At 48.4% G+C, this 17707-nt stretch overlaps 1 protein-coding gene across 1 annotated transcript in view; it reads right to left on the minus strand.

Moving 5' to 3' along the window:
• pik3c2a (phosphatidylinositol-4-phosphate 3-kinase, catalytic subunit type 2 alpha) overlaps positions 1 to 17707 on the minus strand; it is a 73938-nt gene that overhangs the window by 21644 nt on the left and 34587 nt on the right. The window contains exons 5-15 of the mRNA XM_084476890.1: positions 17545 to 17665; positions 15372 to 15483; positions 15129 to 15208; positions 14884 to 14947; positions 13545 to 13691; positions 13051 to 13084; positions 12741 to 12963; positions 11702 to 11824; positions 5111 to 5278; positions 4712 to 4826; positions 996 to 1138 (exon numbers count right to left, since the gene is read on the minus strand). Of these exons, the coding sequence (XP_084333016.1) occupies positions 996 to 1138; positions 4712 to 4826; positions 5111 to 5278; positions 11702 to 11824; positions 12741 to 12963; positions 13051 to 13084; positions 13545 to 13691; positions 14884 to 14947; positions 15129 to 15208; positions 15372 to 15483; positions 17545 to 17665 (1330 nt within the window). The remainder of the gene's footprint in view (positions 1 to 995; positions 1139 to 4711; positions 4827 to 5110; positions 5279 to 11701; positions 11825 to 12740; positions 12964 to 13050; positions 13085 to 13544; positions 13692 to 14883; positions 14948 to 15128; positions 15209 to 15371; positions 15484 to 17544; positions 17666 to 17707) is intronic.

Genomic DNA, 17707 nt, shown 5'->3' on the forward strand with positions numbered 1-17707 from the left:
TTTCGGTTTATGTTGCCAGATTGGGTATATTTCCTGTTTTTCCAGCCTAATGTGATTAAAAGTAGCCCAATTGGGCGGGTAAATTTTCCCAATCTGGCAACATGGACGGCTTATCCTAACAGCCAAGATGATTCTGAGGGATGTTTTGTTATAAGAAGAAAACTATCCACAAAGAGGTTGGGAATGGTCCGTGTTCAAAATGAAAGATCATTACAGGCTCTTTAAGTTAAGCCATTAAAAAACTTTTGCACTTATATGCAATGTGGCACTTTATTATTTGTAATAAAAATAAGATTGTTTTAAATATTCGGAAGAGCAAAGAAATAAAATGATGAAATTATAATCAAGTTGTTTTTTGTGAGTTGATGTGAATGTAAGCGGTTGTGTTAAATACGTTATGACATCGTTTCATATCGATCGCAGGCCCTGAATCTAATCTAAATCGTATCGCAGCAGACTTTTGGTATCGGCAAAGATCATATTGTTGTCCAATGAATCGATTTAATATCACATCGTGATGAAACTAGAGATTTACATCCTTAGTCTAAGAGCACGTACACAAGGCCGCCTATAGGAATGTAGTATGATGGTGATTAGTGGGCGAGGTCATTAAACCGTGTTAAGTGCTGACAGCGGCCGTGGTCTCCCCATGGTTACCACCCATGGTTACCACCCATGGCCGCTTTGAGATCATTCTTAAGCACCGCCGTTGTGTATGAGCGTTAACAAGGTCACGAACGCAGACCAAGTCAATGATAAGACGCCCATAGAGGAGAATGTTTAGTTTATTACATCCTACTATACAATCGTGTGGAGATATCTTAAAGCATGTCAGACCAAAAGGGTCATATTTTCAAACATCACACATTGAATAGCGGACTTCAAACTATTTCAATATGACTTTGTGTCATTAATTGCTCCCAATCTTATTTTCCATTCTATTTGATTAGCAGTGTAAGTATTCCCCATAAAGAACACTGGGTCCATGGTCCTACCCGAAGGTGGAGGCCCGGCTGCAGATCTTCTCCAGCTTGCGCCGGAGGTCCGGGTCCAGTTCCTCCAGGGCGTGGGGCTCTGGGCTGGGGGCTGCCGGGGGCCCCACATAGAGGACCTCTGCTGGGGGGCTGGGGAAGTCCACCTGCACACACACAAACACACACACACACACACACACACACACACACACAGTTCACCATTAGAGGCCGGAGGGACCAGGTAAGTGTGTTTGACTGGCAGCTTAAAGGTCACCACCTGACCTGCTGGTGAATGACTATTAATGACATAGAAAGGTGACTAAAGAGCAGAGATACATGATGACACATGCCTCTCACTTCTGCACTTCTGGAGAACAGAGCCTCTCACTTCTGGAGAACAGAGCCTCTCACTTCTGGAGAACAGAGCCTCTCACTGGGTCTGGAGAACAGAGCCTCTCACTTCTGGAGAACAGAGCCTCTCACTTCTGGAGAACAGAGCCTCTCACTTCTGGAGAACAGAGCCTCTCACTTCTGGAGAACAGAGCCTCTCACTGGGTCTAGAGAACAGAGCCTCTCACTTCTGGAGAACAGAGCCTCTCACTTCTGGAGAACAGAGCCTCTCACTTCTGGAGAACAGAGCCTCTCACTGGGTCTGGAGAACAGAGCCTCTCACTGGGTCTGGAGAACAGAGCCTCTCACTTCTGGAGAACAGAGCCTCTCACTTCTGGAGAACAGAGCCTCTCACTTCTGGAGAACAGAGCCTCTCACTGGGTCTGGAGAACAGAGCCTCTCACTTCTAGAGAACAGAGCCTCTCACTTCTGGAGAACAGAGCCTCTCACTTCTAGAGAACAGAGCCTCTCACTTCTGGAGAACAGAGCCTCTCACTTCTGGAGAACAGAGCCTCTCACTTCTGGAGAACAGAGCCTCTCACTTCTGGAGAACAGAGCCTCTCACTTCTGGAGAACAGAGCCTCTCACTGGGTCTGGAGAACAGAGCCTCTCACTGGGTCTGGAGAACAGAGCCTCTCACTTCTAGAGAACAGAGCCTCTCACTTCTGGAGAACAGAGCCTCTCACTTCTGGAGAACAGAGCCTCTCACTTCTGGAGAACAGAGCCTCTCACTGGGTCTGGAGAACAGAGCCTCTCACTTCTAGAGAACAGAGCCTCTCACTTCTGGAGAACAGAGCCTCTCACTTCTAGAGAACAGAGCCTCTCACTTCTGGAGAACAGAGCCTCTCACTTCTGGAGAACAGAGCCTCTCACTTCTGGAGAACAGAGCCTCTCACTTCTGGAGAACAGAGCCTCTCACTGGGTCTGGAGAACAGAGCCTCTCACTTCTGGAGAACAGAGCCTCTCACTTCTGGAGAACAGAGCCTCTCACTGGGTCTGGAGAACAGAGCCTCTCACTTCTGGAGAACAGAGCCTCTCACTTCTGGAGAACAGAGCCTCTCACTGGGTCTGGAGAACAGAGCCTCTCACTGGGTCTGGAGAACAGAGCCTCTCACTTCTGGAGAACAGAGCCTCTCACTTCTAGAGAACAGAGCCTCTCAGTGGGTCTGGAGAACAGAGCCTCTCACTTCTGGAGAACAGAGCCTCTCACTGGGTCTGGAGAACAGAGCCTCTCACTTCTGGAGAACAGAGCCTCTCAGTGGGTCTGGAGAACAGAGCCTCTCACTTCTGGAGAACAGAGCCTCTCACTTCTGGAGAACAGAGCCTCTCACTTCTAGAGAACAGAGCCTCTCACTGGGTCTGGAGAACAGAGCCTCTCACTTCTGGAGAACAGAGCCTCTCACTTCTAGAGAACAGAGCCTCTCAGTGGGTCTGGAGAACAGAGCCTCTCACTTCTAGAGAACAGAGCCTCTCACTACTGGAGAACAGAGCCTCTCAGTGGGACACAGAGACAGGAGAGAGACCAGAGCCCCGCCCCCTATCACAGAGACAGGAGGAGAGAGAATGATGAGCGCTATGACAGGGTGAGGGTAGTGGTGACAGGGTGAGGTGAGTGATGACAGGCTGAGGGTAGTGATGACAGGGTGAGGTGAGTGATGACAGGCTGAGGGTAGTGGTGACAGGGTGAGGGTAGTGGTGACAGGGTGAGGTGAGTGATGACAGGCTGAGGGTAGTGGTGACAGGCTGAGGGTAGTGGTGACAGGCTGAGGGTAGTGATGACAGGCTGAGGGTAGTGGTGACAGGGTGAGGGTAGTGGTGAAAGGGTGAGGGCAGTGGTGACAGGGTGAGGGTAGTGGTGACAGGCTGAGGGCAGTGGTGACAGGGTGAGGGCAGTGGTGACAGGGTGAGGGCAGTGGTGACAGGGTGAGTGGTGACAGGCTGAGGGCAGTGGTGACAGGGTGAGGGTAGTGGTGACAGGGTGAGTGGTGACAGGCTGAGGGTAGTGGTGACAAGGTGAGGGTAGTTGTGACAGGGTGAGGGTAGTGGTGACAGGGTGAGGGTAGTGGTGACAGGCTGAGGGCAGTGGTGACAGGGTGAGGGTAGTGGTGACAGGGTGAGGGTAGTGGTGACAGGCTGAGGGTAATGATGACAGGCTGAGGGCAGTGGTGACAGGGTGAGGGTAGTGGTGACAGGGTTAGGGTAGTGGTGACAGGGTGAGGGTAGTGATGACAGGCTGAGGGTAGTGATGACAGGCTGAGGGTAGTGGTGACAGGGTGAGGGTAGTGGTGAAAGGGTGAGGGCAGTGGTGACAGGGTGAGGGTAGTGGTGACAGGCTGAGGGCAGTGGTGACAGGGTGAGGGCAGTGGTGACAGGGTGAGGGCAGTGGTGACAGGGTGAGTGGTGACAGGCTGAGGGCAGTGGTGACAGGGTGAGGGTAGTGGTGACAGGGTGAGTGGTGACAGGCTGAGGGTAGTGGTGACAAGGTGAGGGTAGTGGTGACAGGGTGAGGGTAGTGGTGACAGGCTGAGGGCAGTGGTGACAGGGTGAGGGTAGTGGTGACAGGTTGAGGGTAGTGGTGACAGGGTGAGGGTAGTGGTGACAGGCTGAGGGTAGTGATGACAGGCTGAGGGCAGTAGTGACAGGGTGAGGGTAGTGGTGACAGGGTTAGGGTAGTGGTGACAGGGTGAGGGTAGTGATGACAGGCTGAGGGTAGTGATGACAGGCTGAGGGTAGTGGTGACAGGGTGAGGGTAGTGGTGACAGGCTGAGGGTAGTGGTGACAGGGTGAGTGGTGACAGGGTGAGGGAAGTGGTGACAGGGTGAGGGAAGTGGTGACAGGGTGAGGGTAGTGGTCACAGGGTAGTGGTGACAGGGTGAGGGTAGTGGTGACAGGGTGAGGGTAGTGGTGACAGGGTAGTGGTGACAGGGTGAGGGTAGTGGTGACAGGGTGAGGGTAGTGATGACAGGCTGAGGGTAGTGGTGACAGGCTGAGGGTAGTGGTGACAGGCTGAGGGTAGTGGTGACAGGGTGAGGGTAGTGGTGACAGGGTGAGGGTAGTGGTGACAGGGTGAGGGTAGTGGTGACAGGGTGAGGGTGACAGGGTGAGGGTAGTGGTGACAGGTTGAGGGTAGTGGTGACAGGGTGAGGGTAGTGGTGACAGGCTGAGGGTAGTGGTGACAGGGTGAGGCTGACAGGCTGAGGGTAGTGGTGACAGGGTGAGGGTAGTGGTGACAGGGTGAGGGTAGTGGTGACAGGGTAGTGGTGACAGGGTGAGGGTAGTGGTGACAGGGTGAGGGTAGTGGTGACAGGCTGAGGGTAGTGGTGACAGGGTGAGGGTGACAGGCTGACCTGCAGGACGATCCTCTCAGCAGGGCCCCTCCTCCTGCCCCCCGCCGGGCCGGCGGCGGCGGCGCCCTGAGGAGACGACCAGAGACACAGGAGGGCCCTCCCTCTGACCAGCACCCTGCACACACACACACACACACACACACACACACACACACACACACACACACACACACACACACACACACACACACACACACACACACACACACACACACACACACACACACACACACACACACACACACACAGCTTTTATCCAAGGTGAGTGATCCAAGTGAGAACAATCTAAATTGGGGCATCAGAAAGATTGTGACGGTAAAGAACATGTTCTGGGGGAGGGAAGGGGGGGGGGGGTTGACGCGGGGGTTAGGGTGGGGGGGCCCCGGTGCCTCTTCTCACCGGTGGAAGTCGAACAGAGCCATGGAGACTTTCCCCAGCAGCTCGGGGCCTTTCCGCTGCCGGTTGGAGTCTGGGGAGCTGGTGGCGTTCTGGTTGAGCACCCCGAACACACACAGGCTGAGCACCGACTCCAGGGGCAGCACCGCCACCGCCATGGGGAAGATGATCCTGAACACAGAGGACAGGTGGGACAGACAGGTGAGACAGACAGGTGAGACAGACAGGTGAGACAGAGAGGTGAGACAGACAGGTGAGGACAGAGAGGTGAGGACAGAGAGGTGAGGACAGAGAGGTGAGACAGAGAGGTGAGACAGAGAGGTGAGACAGACAGGTGGGACAGACAGGTGAGACAGACAGGTGAGACAGACAGGTGAGACAGAGAGGTGAGACAGACAGGTGAGACAGAGAGGTGAGACAGACAGGTGAGACAGACAGGTGAGACAGAGAGGTGAGACAGACAGGTGAGACAGACAGGTGAGGACAGAGAGGTGAGGACAGAGAGGTGAGACAGAGAGGTGAGACAGACAGGTGGGACAGACAGGTGAGACAGACAGGTGAGACAGAGAGGTGAGACAGAGAGGTGAGACAGAGAGGTGAGGACAGGTGAGACAGACAGGTGAGGACAGAGAGGTGAGACAGAGAGGTGAGACAGAGAGGTGAGGACAGAGGTGAGACAGAGAGGTGAGACAGACAGGTGAGACAGAGAGGTGAGACAGACAGGTGAGGACAGAGAGGTGAGACAGACAGGTGAGACAGAGAGGTGAGACAGACAGGTGAGGACAGAGAGGTGAGACAGAGAGGTGAGACAGACAGGTGAGACAGAGAGGTGAGACAGACAGGTGAGGACAGAGAGGTGAGACAGACAGGTGAGACAGACAGGTGAGACAGAGAGGTGAGAACAGAGAGGTGAGACAGAGAGGTGAGGACAGAGAGGTGAGACAGAGAGGTGAGGACAGTTGAGGACAGGTGAGACAGAGAGGTTAAGGGTTAAGAGAGGTTAAGGGTAGACAGAGAGGTTAAGGGTAGACAGGGAGGTTAAGGGTAGACAGAGGTTAAGAGAGGTTAAGGGTAGACAGAGGTTAAGAGAGGTTAAGGGTAGACAGAGGTTAAGAGAGGTTAAGGGTAGACAGAGGTTAAGGGTAGACAGAGGTTAAGAGAGGTTAAGGGTAGACAGAGGTTAAGAGAGGTTAAGGGTAGGGGTTGATCCTTAGGAGTAGTGCTACCACTAACGACTAGGGGTGGGAAAAATAATCGATTCTTCGATGCATCGCGATTCTCTCTAGAACAATTCCGCTTCGATGCAGAAAAATTCATAATCAGAAACTAATTTAATTCAAAATACATATATATATTTTTTTATTACATTTGTTGGCCTGCTGCAGAGCGCTACATCGCTCTCCTTTCTGCTCTGCACAGAGAACCGACTTTATCTAATCTAAAATATTAGATAAGGTAATTCATCTGTTGATGGAAATGGAAATGTACATTAAAAAAATGGTTGCATCAAGATGCATCGATAATCGTTTTGAATCGAATCGTTGACCTCTGAATCAGAATCGAATCGTGAGGTGCCAAGAGATTCCCACCCCTACAAACGACTAATTTTCTAAAGACTAATCTTTCGACTAATTTTTCAATTAGTTGAATAATCTAAACGACTAATAAAAAAAAAAACTCAACTGAGGGGCCAAAACATAAAATGTCACAGAGCCATTAACAATACAAATAACTTAAATGTTACAGGCGGACACGGTGCGCTCCTCGCGGAGCAACCAAACAATTTATTATTATAAGCCTAAGCAAATAAACAAATCAAAACCTCGCTAACGCCATGGAGGAACAACTCAAAGGCATATCGAAAGACATCGCAGAAATGAGAAAGACGCTCCTGAGTTTATCAAGAGACGTATCAGAGGTCCAAAAACAGCAGCAAACAATTATGTCACTGGTGGAGGACGTGAAGAAACTTAAGAAACAGAACGAAGAGAAAGATGGGATAATCAAGACGCTGGAGTATAGGTTCGAAAATGCTGAGAATAAAATAGAAAGTCTTGAGCAATATTCAAGAATGAATGATGTCATAATCTCTGGATTGGACATTAAACCAAGATCCTATGCCCATGCGACGCGACGAGAGCATACTGAACCTACTGAGCAGGACTCCCGTTCTGTGGAGGAACAGGTGTCTATCTTTTTCCAGTCCAAGGGAATTAGGCTGGATACCAACACCATAGAAGCTTGCCACCTTCTTCCTCGCAGAACCACAACGGGCCGTCATGACAAACCAACCGTAATCATGCGGTTTGCAAACCGAAGGTTCAAATCGGAGTTACTGAAACAGGGCCGTATGCTGAAAGGTACCAGCGTCTATTTAAATGAACACTTGACAAAACGGAATGCAGAGATAGCGAAGAAGGCAAGACTACTACGAACACAGAAGAAAATACAGTCTACGTGGACATCCAACTGCAAAATATTCATCAAACTCAACAGGTCTATTCCAGAGCAAGCAAAGGTCCTGGTCGTCAGGAGTTTGGGGGAGTTGGATAAATTACAATGACACTACTTTATGGTAAGATAAATCCTTTTTTCCTTTTTGAACTGGTAATCTATTTTTTCCTTTTTCCTTTTGTACGGGTTTTCCCCCTCCTGTCTACACTGGCTTATGTCGGGGCGCGCGGGCGCTCGGAGGTCCAGTGGGAAAGAGAGTGGAGTATGGACAAAGGGACATATGGGTACGGTGCATGTGCGCGCCGAAGCATGCGCGACAACTGGGTGGAATGGAGTCGCCGCTGCCCACTGATCATGGGACAGTTGCATGATGTGGGGACTATACGCACGTGGATAGCAGCCCTTGGACTACGAGCAGTTATGTGCAAGAGGATGAGTGATAAGGGGGGTGGGAGTGGATGGGTGTACGGAGTTGGGATGTGCGACTATTATTGGCGTTTTGTCATTGGGTGCGCGTGCTTGAAAAGAACAAAAGAGATGGCAACAGGAGTGGCACAATCATTATTTGGAAGGCAATTTAAGCAGTGGGATACTAATAAATGACATAAGTGACCATCTGCCAGTGTTTTTACTATTTGACTGTGAACTTAAATTAAAAGAGGTTGGACCGGAAATAAGACAGAGGAGACTGCGAACTGAGGATAGTATTAGAAAAATGAGAAGTGCACTAGCAGGGCAAGATTGGGGGTTGGTCTATCAAGCAATAGATGCCAACTCGGCTTATGACAATTTTTTAGAGATATTCTTATCAATTTTTGATAGAAGCTGTCCAGTGATACAAAGTAAGAGGAAAGCAAATGGCAATGACAAGCCCTGGATCACGAAGGGCCTGTTGAATGCCTGTAGAAAAAAAAACTCATTGTATAAAAACTATATAAAAAATAGAACAAATGACAGTGAAATTAGATATAAAAAATATAAAAATAAACTTATAGATATAATTAGGAAATGTAAGAAGGAATATTACAATAATATACTTGATAAATGTAAAAATAATATTAGAGGTACATGGAAAATTTTAAACACAATGATCAGAAATAAGAAATCCAGCACCAGTTTCTTTGATTGTTTCATAGGTAATGATAGGACAGGCACTGATAGAAAAGATGCAGTGGAAGCCTTCAACAATTTTTTCGTGAATGTAGGGCCTAATCTGGCAAGTGAAATAAAACCTCCACTGGGGGGAGGCATTGAAAAATATTTCAGTGAAAGAAACTCAGCCACAATTTTTCTGCGAAATACAGACGAAAACGAAATAATGGACATTGTTCGTAATTTCAAGAACAAAACATCGCAAGACTGTAATGGAATTGACATGAATTTAATTAAGCAAGTGATCGATACTATTGTGGACCCTTTAATATATATATGTAATCTCTCATTTAAATCAGGCTGTTTTCCTGACAAAATGAAAGTGGCTAAAGTAATTCCACTATACAAATCTGGGGAAAAAAACCTGTACACAAATTATAGGCCAGTATCAATGCTTCCACAATTCTCTAAAATACTGGAGAAACTTTTTGTGGTTAGGTTGGACAGCTTCATCGATAAACACATGTTGCTCATGGAAAGTCAGTATGGCTTCAGAGCAGGCAGATCAACAGCAATGGCATTGATGGAACTGGTTGAGGAGTTAACAAGTGCAATGGATGACAAGAAGTATGCATTGGGGGTTTTTATAGATTTAAAGAAAGCGTTTGATACTATTGACCATGCAATTTTATTACAGAAACTGGAGAGATATGGGATCAGAGGGGTGGGGTTAAATTGGTTAAAAAGTTACGTTGAAAAGAGACAGCAATTTGTACAGATGGGTGTCACGAAGTCTACTCTTGCAGAAATTGTATGTGGTGTACCGCAAGGGTCAATAATCGGACCAAAATTATTTATTTTATATATCAATGATATATGCAATGTCTCAAATATGTTTAACTGTGTGGTTTTTGCTGATGATATGAATGTCTTCTGTGCTGGGAAGAACCTCCATCAACTTTTGAAGGTTGTCTCGGGAGAGCTAGAAAAGCTCAAGTTGTGGTTTGATGTTAACAAATTATCTTTAAATATTAAAAAAAACAGATATATGATTTTTGGAAAGCGGGATAAACATCTAGATATACAGACGGAAGTAGAAATTGACGGAGTTAAGCTTGAAAGAGTATATGAGAATATATTTTTAGGTGTGATCATTGACCACAACTTGTGCTGGAAGCCTCACATTAAATATGTTAGGTCCAAGCTATCACGCACAATAGGTATTTTATGTAAGACAAGACATATACTTAATTATAAATCGTTATACTCACTGTACTGTACTCTTGTTCTTCCTTATCTGACCTATTGTGCCGAAGTTTGGGGTAACACATATAAAAGCACCTTACACACGATATGTGTCATGCAGAAGCGTGCAATAAGAATAGTGCATAATGTGGGGTACTATGAACATACCAATGTATTGTTTTTAAAATCAAGAACATTGAAATTTAGAGATCTAGTGGACTGCAAAACTGCACAATTTTTGTATAAAGCAAAGCACAATCTACTTCCAGGAAAAATCCAAAAAATGTTTGGGGAAAGAGAGGGAGGGTACAACCTAAGAGGGAGAGGGAAGTTAAAGCAACCTTTTGCTCGTACCACGTTGAAAAGTATGTGCATATCTGTCTGTGGAGTGAAACTTTGGAACAGCTTACCAGAAGATATTAAAGATAGTAAAAATGTTGCCCATTTAAAAACAATGTTTAAAAACAATATTTTTGATAAGTACAGAAGTGAAAATGTAGAGAGCAACAAAGGGAAATAATTAACTTCATTTTGCAACAAACATGAAGTTTTCTTGTTTGTTTGATTCGGACTGTTTTTTAGCTATAGGATTGATATGGGATGTGTAATGTAAACTAGGAAATTTAGACCTGTTTTGTTTTTTTGAGTTGTGAAGGTTTGTGGATATAGGATGGTCGGTGGGGGACGTACTGTGTAGGTATATGTATGTATGTGTGTGGGGTGTATGTATATGCGACATTCCGATCAGACTGCTTATGGTTTTTAATAATGAAATGAGAAATGAGGGTGCGGCAGCTATAAGCTTTGCTTCAGCCGCAACCCTTTTCGACCAGCTGTATAGTATTTGTTACTACCTTGAATTTGTTTTGTTGAAATTTTGATGCTGTGATCGAAATAAACATTCATTCATTCATTCATTCATTCATTCATACAAATCAAAAACTACAAATAGGCCTATAAACAATATCGATGACTTAAATATAACCAAATAAAAAATTACGCGCTGAAAGCAGGCAGGCACGCAGCTGCTGCTCGTGTTTACACTTGCGTGCATGGCGGGGTTTAAAACATTACTGCCAAACTAATATTAAGTAATATAACGCAGGTGGAAGGGCAGCCACAGGAGACACCAACATTGTTTTCAACCGCTCTGTACCGCGCCGGATTAATTCACAAATTTTGAAAAGAAAAGGTAGAGAGAGGGGTTAAAGGTAGAGAGAGGTTAAAGGTAGAGAGAGGTTAAGGTAGAGAGAGGGGTTAAAGGTAGAGAGAGGTTAAAGGTAGAGAGAGAGGTTAAAGGTAGAGAGAGGTTAAGGTAGAGAGAGGTTAAAGGTAGAGAGAGGTTAAGGTAGAGAGAGGTTAAGGTAGAGAGAGGTTAAAGGTAGAGAGAGGTTAAAGGTAGAGAGAGGTTAAAGGTAGAGAGAGGTTAAGGTAGAGAGAGGTTAAAGGTAGAGAGAGGTTAAAGGTAGAGAGAGGTTAAAGGTAGAGAGAGGGGTTAAAGGTAGAGAGAGGGGTTAAAGGTAGAGAGAGAGGTTAAAGGTAGAGAGAGGTTAAAGGTAGAGAGTAGCGGTGGTAGAACAAGTGCTATTATCACAATGAATAAGTAACAGTATGATGTAAACTCAAACATTAATAACAGAGCGTAAGGAGAGTCAGTGGAGGGGTGTCCTTTAGTAAACGTGGAATAAGAGGAAAAGTGATGCTGCCACTCACTCAAACCGGTTGTCATGTTATTAGGGAGGAGAGACGGGGAGGAGAAGGAGAGGAGGAGGGGCTGGAGGAGCGTGAGGAGAGAGGTCTTACAGCTCGTCCCATCTGACGTGGTAGAAGAAGCTCTTGTACGTCCCGACCTTCTTGGACTGGACCGGTTTGAACAGGTTCCTCCCGTTGTGGGTGAGGGAGCAGGTGAGGTAGTACTTCTCATAACTGCAACGGAGAAGAAAACTATATATGTAGTATATGTAGTATATATGTAGTATATGTACATCACCATCTGAATTACCATGAGGAGCACTATATACAAATGTCTTAAATGATGAACATACAGTGACATGCGTACGCTAACCACCGGAATACCAAGACTAGCATGCACACGCAAGCCATAACAATGCTGAAACTAGGATCCACTCGCCAGCCACAGCAACACCAGACCTAGCGCGCCCTTTGAGTGGTGAGTGTCATCAGCCCGCCCAGGCCCTTCAGCCCACTGCAGTGAAGCTAGCTCTGGAGACCTCTCTGGGGAGTGAGTTAAACATGGCTGTTGATGCTGTACAGAAGCAGGCCTGTTAGCAAAGGTTTTTCTTCAGAAAGTGCAGCCAGGTAATACATGTGGAACGCACTGCTGGCCAATCACAGGCCAGGCCTGTAGAAGCACAGAGCGGTTCTAGAGCGGGCTCCGTCTACTAAAACACATGAGCCCAGTGAGGGGCTGGGGTACATGAGCTCACCTGGAGAGGACGCTCGCACTCCAGAGAACCAACACAACTGATTACAGGCTGTAGGAACCTACACCAGGGCCGTACACTGAAGCAGTCTGAAGGATCCACTAGTTGCTGCATTTGCGAATGAGTACATAAAATCTCTCTCTCTCTCTCAATCAACCAGCAAGGACAAACCACAGACTTGGACATGATGACAAGGACAAGGACATGATGCTTTGTGTGCTGGGAATGGCTCTGGCCAGGCTATGGTCAACGTGTCTCTCCCCGGTCCCTCCCCTCCCACCCCCCAGTGGACCTGCTGATCCAGGGCTCTGGGTCCCTCCCCTCCCGTCCCGTGCCCCAGTGGACCTGCTGATCCAGGGCTCTGGGTCCCTCCCCTCCCGTCCCGTGCCCCAGTGGACCTGCTGATCCAGGGCGCTGGGATCCCGTGCAGGGCGAACACGGTGAACTGCAGGTGGTCCGTGGCGCCGGAGGCCTCGCGGGCGCCAGTCCTCTCGGCGGCCGGGTCGTGGGCGGGGCTGAAGGAGGACGCCACGGGGCAGAAGGAGCACAGGTAGAGCCGGGCCAGGTCGTAGACCGCCTCCGTCAGCTGCGCCAGGCCCTCCTGCACGGGGCTGCCGTTACCTGCCAGGGGTCAGAGGTCAGGACTCTAGAGCTGATGCTACTCTGAGCGTGTGTGTGTTGTCCGTCGGTGTCTGTGGCGGTACTCACCGTAGGACGACCCACCAGAGGACCTGGAGCCCAGCTACAGGGGAAGAAATGAAGAAACCAATTTCAAAAGCCGTTGAGGGAGGGGCATGATGTTGGGGGAGGGGCATGATGTTGGGGGAGGGGGGTAAGGTTGGGGGAGGGGGGTGAGGGGCTGACCTCTGGGGAGCGTGCCTGGGGGAGGGGGGTGAGGTTGGGGGAGGGGGGTGAGGTTGGGGGAGGGGGGTGCGGGGCTGACCTCTGGGGAGCGTGCCTGGGGGAGGGGGGTGAGGTTGGGGGAGGGGGGTGAGGGGCTGACCTCTGGGGAGCGTGCCTGGGGGAGGGGGGTGAGGTTGGGGGAGGGGGGTGAGGGGCTGACCTCTGGGGAGCGTGCCTGGGGGAGGGGGGTGAGGTTGGGGGAGGGGGGTGAGGTTGGGGGAGGGGGGTGAGGGGCTGACCTCTGGGGAGCGTGCCTGGGGGAGGGGGGTGAGGTTGGGGGAGGGGGGTGCGGGGCTGACCTCTGGGGAGCGTGCCTGGGGGAGGTTGGCCTGGTGGCGCAGCCTCTTGACGGCCTCGGTGATGGGCTGGGTCTCCACAGCGTCCAGGGCGCTGCAGAGGTTCTTCACCGTCTGGACCACGCGCTCCAGCGTCTTGTACTGGGTGCTCTGCACACAGACGCAGGCGGAGATGCTCTTTACTCCATTTTAACTGTTCACATCCCTTCACTTCATTGAAGCCATTTAACATTTCTTTACATCTTAAACTATGTGGCGTCACTAAAACACATTTTCAACCTCACTTTGCACTACAGCACTCAACGCATTTTCTGCAGGAAATGCATTTTCTAGTTTTGTTGAGGTATTTTCCATGACCAGCATCATTTGCATAGATAAAGAATACATTATTTGTTTTAACATGGACACAGTGTGTGTGTGTGTGTGTGTGTGTGTGTGTGTGTGTGTGTGTGTGTGTGTGTGTGTGTGTGTGTGTGTGTGTGTGTGTGTGGTAGAGCAAGATGCATGGAGATCAATCAGGTCTACCAACCAGCCTGCAGCCCTACTGTGTGATGGGTCTCGTGTGACATTCCTCTACTTATAATGTACGGTTTCCCACGGTGCTGAGGAGGGTCATGTGACCCAGCTCAGTTCTTTATCTTCACGTACATGCTCACCCGTTACCCACCCAGCTAGAAACTTGCGCCTCTTTTCTGCCTGTTCCCGGGAGTCACCTCCAGTACCCAGTACAGCCCTCACCTCCAGTACAGTACCCAGTACAGCCCTCACCTCCAGTAGAGTACCCAGTACAGCCCTCACCTCCAGTACAGTACCCAGTACAGCCCTCACCTCCAGTACAGTACCCAGTACAGCCCTCACCTCCAGTAGAGTACCCAGTACAGCCCTCACCTCCAGTACAGTACCCAGTACAGCCCTCACCTCCAGTACAGTACCCAGTACAGCCCTCACCTCCAGTAGAGTACCCAGTACAGCCCTCACCTCCAGTAGAGTACCCAGTACAGCCCTCACCTCCAGTAGAGTACCCAGTACAGCCCTCACCTCCAGTAGAGTACCCAGTACAGCCCTCACCTCCAGTAGAGTACCCAGTACAGCCCTCACCTCCAGTAGAGTACCCAGTACAGCCCTCACCTCCAGTAGAGTACCCAGTACAGCCCTCACCTCCAGTAGAGTACCCAGTACAGCCCTCACCTCCAGTAGAGTACCCAGTACAGCCCTCACCTCCAGTACAGTACCCAGTACAGCCCTCACCTCCAGTAGAGTACCCAGTACAGCCCTCACCTCCAGTAGAGTACCCAGTACAGCCCTCACCTCCAGTACAGTACCCAGTACAGCCCAGTCCTACCTCGTTTTGCAGGCAGATGGCGACCTGCTTGTGGTAGCCCTCCAGGTAGTCAGACAGGCCTTGTCTGGGAGGACAGGAGCACACAGGGAGACAGAGAAGAGAACAGGTGGTGGTGATGAGTGCAGATGATAACGGTATACAGCCTCAGCTCCTCCTGGCTCTACAGAAGTTATTCAGCGGTATCAGATCCTACAATCCACTGCGTTAGTAGAGAGGTGAGCAGCCCCGTACAGGAGGTGTGTTACCTGGTGACGTTCTCTTTGAACGGCCTCTCCACCAGAGCCAGGTGCTTCTCCAGGTCCACAGGGGAGCTCTCGTCCTCCGCCTGCCACAGCGCAACAGAGGGGGCGCGTTATTAAAGCAATAAGTGTGTGTGTGTGTGTGTGTGTGTGTGTGTGTGTGTGTGTGTGTGTGTGTGTGTGTGTGTGTGTGTGTGTGTGTGTGTGTGTGTGTGTGTGTGTGTGTGTGTGTGTGTGTGTGTGTCTTACTGTGCGTGCTAGGTCTCTCCTCATGGTGGACTGAGACAGTAACTGTAGCCTGATCTCACTCTCCCACTTCCTGCAGTTCTGGACGTACTCATGGCTCCCCAGGCTGTGTTTACTGAGGACAGACAGACAGTCAGTAGGACTCTACTCATGTGTTTACTGAGGACAGACAGACAGTCAGTAGGACTCTACTCATGTGTTTACTGAGGACAGACAGACTGTCAGTAGGACTCTACTCATGTGTTTACTGAGGACAGACAGACAGTCAGTAGGACTCTACTCATGTGTTTACTGGAGGACAGACAGACTGTCAGTAGGACTCTACTCATGTGTTTACTGAGGACAGACAGACTGTCAGTAGGACTCTACTCATGTGTTTACTGAGGACAGACAGACTGTCAGTAGGACTCTACTCATGTGTTTACTGAGGACAGACAGACAGTCAGTAGGACTCTACTCATGTGTTTACTGAGGACAGACAGACAGTCAGTAGGACTCTACTCATGTGTTTACTGAGGACAGACAGACAGTCAGTAGGACTCTACTCATGTGTTTACTGGAGGACAGACAGACTGTCAGTAGGACTCTACTCATGTGTTTACTGAGGACAGACAGACAGTCAGTAGGACTCTACTCATGTGTTTACTGAGGACAGACAGACAGTCAGTAGGACTCTACTCATGTGTTTACTGAGGACAGACAGACAGTCAGTAGGACTCTACTCATGTGTTTACTGAGGACAGACAGACAGTCAGTAGGACTCTACTCATGTGTTTACTGAGGACAGACAGACAGTCAGTAGGACTCTACTCATGTGTTTACTGGAGGACAGACAGACTGTCAGTAGGACTCTACTGAAGCAGATATTAGGAGGAGCATCTCGCTCAAGGTATGTCATACTAAATAGAATGCAGGTATTACTTCAAACCTGAAAATAAACAATTTTATGTAGTTAGTAATTGCTGCTATACAAAAGGTGCGTGTGTGTGTGTGTTTTTGTATTGTATCTCATCCTGTATTTTCCATTTCTGCTGGGCTGTTTAATTACTGTTACTGAAGTAAGAGCCTATATCAGAACAAACAGGACTGAATGCATCAAGTTCCCTTTTCTAATGATCAGACACGTCCATAGAGCCTGGGGGTCAAACCTTCATAATATATATATATATATATATATATATATATATATATATGTAAAGAAAAGGCTAAAGAGGCTCCACAAACAGCATGTGGAACTAGGCTTGTGGACCAAGGGTCACAACGCTTTAGGACCTCTGCTCTCTGTGGGTACAACAGCTCTGCTCAGTCACAGGCCGAGAAACATAAATACTAATAATTAGGGCTGTGCCATTAATCTCATTTTGATCGCAATTTTTTTTTTGCTTCAAATGACCGCCAAACTAATATAATCTAGTTTAAACCTTTTTTTTTTTTCAGGAAATGTTTTATAGAAATTGCAGCTGGATACATATTTGTACATTATTTTCTATTTGAACATTTTCTATTTGAACATTTTGTGTATTTTTTAAGGGAACATTTCAAACTTCTCAGTTCCAAAGTGTTTTTTTTGAGAAAAACGCTGAATGCATCATGTTTTCAAACTCAAAAAGAATCGGGATTTCAATATTGACCAAAACAATCGTGATTATGATTTTTTCCATAATCGAGCAGCCCTACAAATAATAATAATACCTAAACCCTACAATAACTATAGGGAGTCACATCCACCCTGAATACCTGACATAAACATAATACTTTATTTGCTGAACAATATCTACAATGTATTTATTATCCAGAGGGGCGGTCAGCCTGAGGTACTTATTGGACAGCGGCTCAGTGCCCACTCACTTAGCTCCCTCGGCGTCCGCTCCCATACAGGAACCTTTTGTAGAGGCTGCCCAACGGAGTTCAAAGGTCAAGTAATTAGTTCTGCAACACCTTTTGTCTTAGGCGATTATTCAGGGTTCAGTATCTACTGACAGAATAGTAGACCAGGGTCTAACTACGTCACATCTGACCAAGGTCTAACCTGTCCATGCAAAAACCCGCCGCTCATCTTTCACAGAGCTGCCAATATTTACACATTCAGAGCCCCAAATGACATTAACTGTCTGTCTGTCTGTCTGTGTCTGTCTGTGTGTGTCTGTGTGTGTCTGTGTGTGTGTGTGTTACACACTTCTGCAGGACCTCTTCCTGACCGCAGACCTTGAGCAGGTAGCAGGAGAAGTCCACCTGGTCCAGGTCGTCGTGCACCCAGCACAGGGTCTGGCTGACCAGTAGCTCCACTGGAGAGCTCACTGGGAGGGAGACGGAGGGAAGCAGAGACGTGATGAGGAGCA

This window comes from Micromesistius poutassou, assembly GCF_964030765.1.
Source record: "Micromesistius poutassou genome assembly, chromosome: 13".
NCBI lineage: Eukaryota > Metazoa > Chordata > Actinopteri > Gadiformes > Gadidae > Micromesistius > Micromesistius poutassou.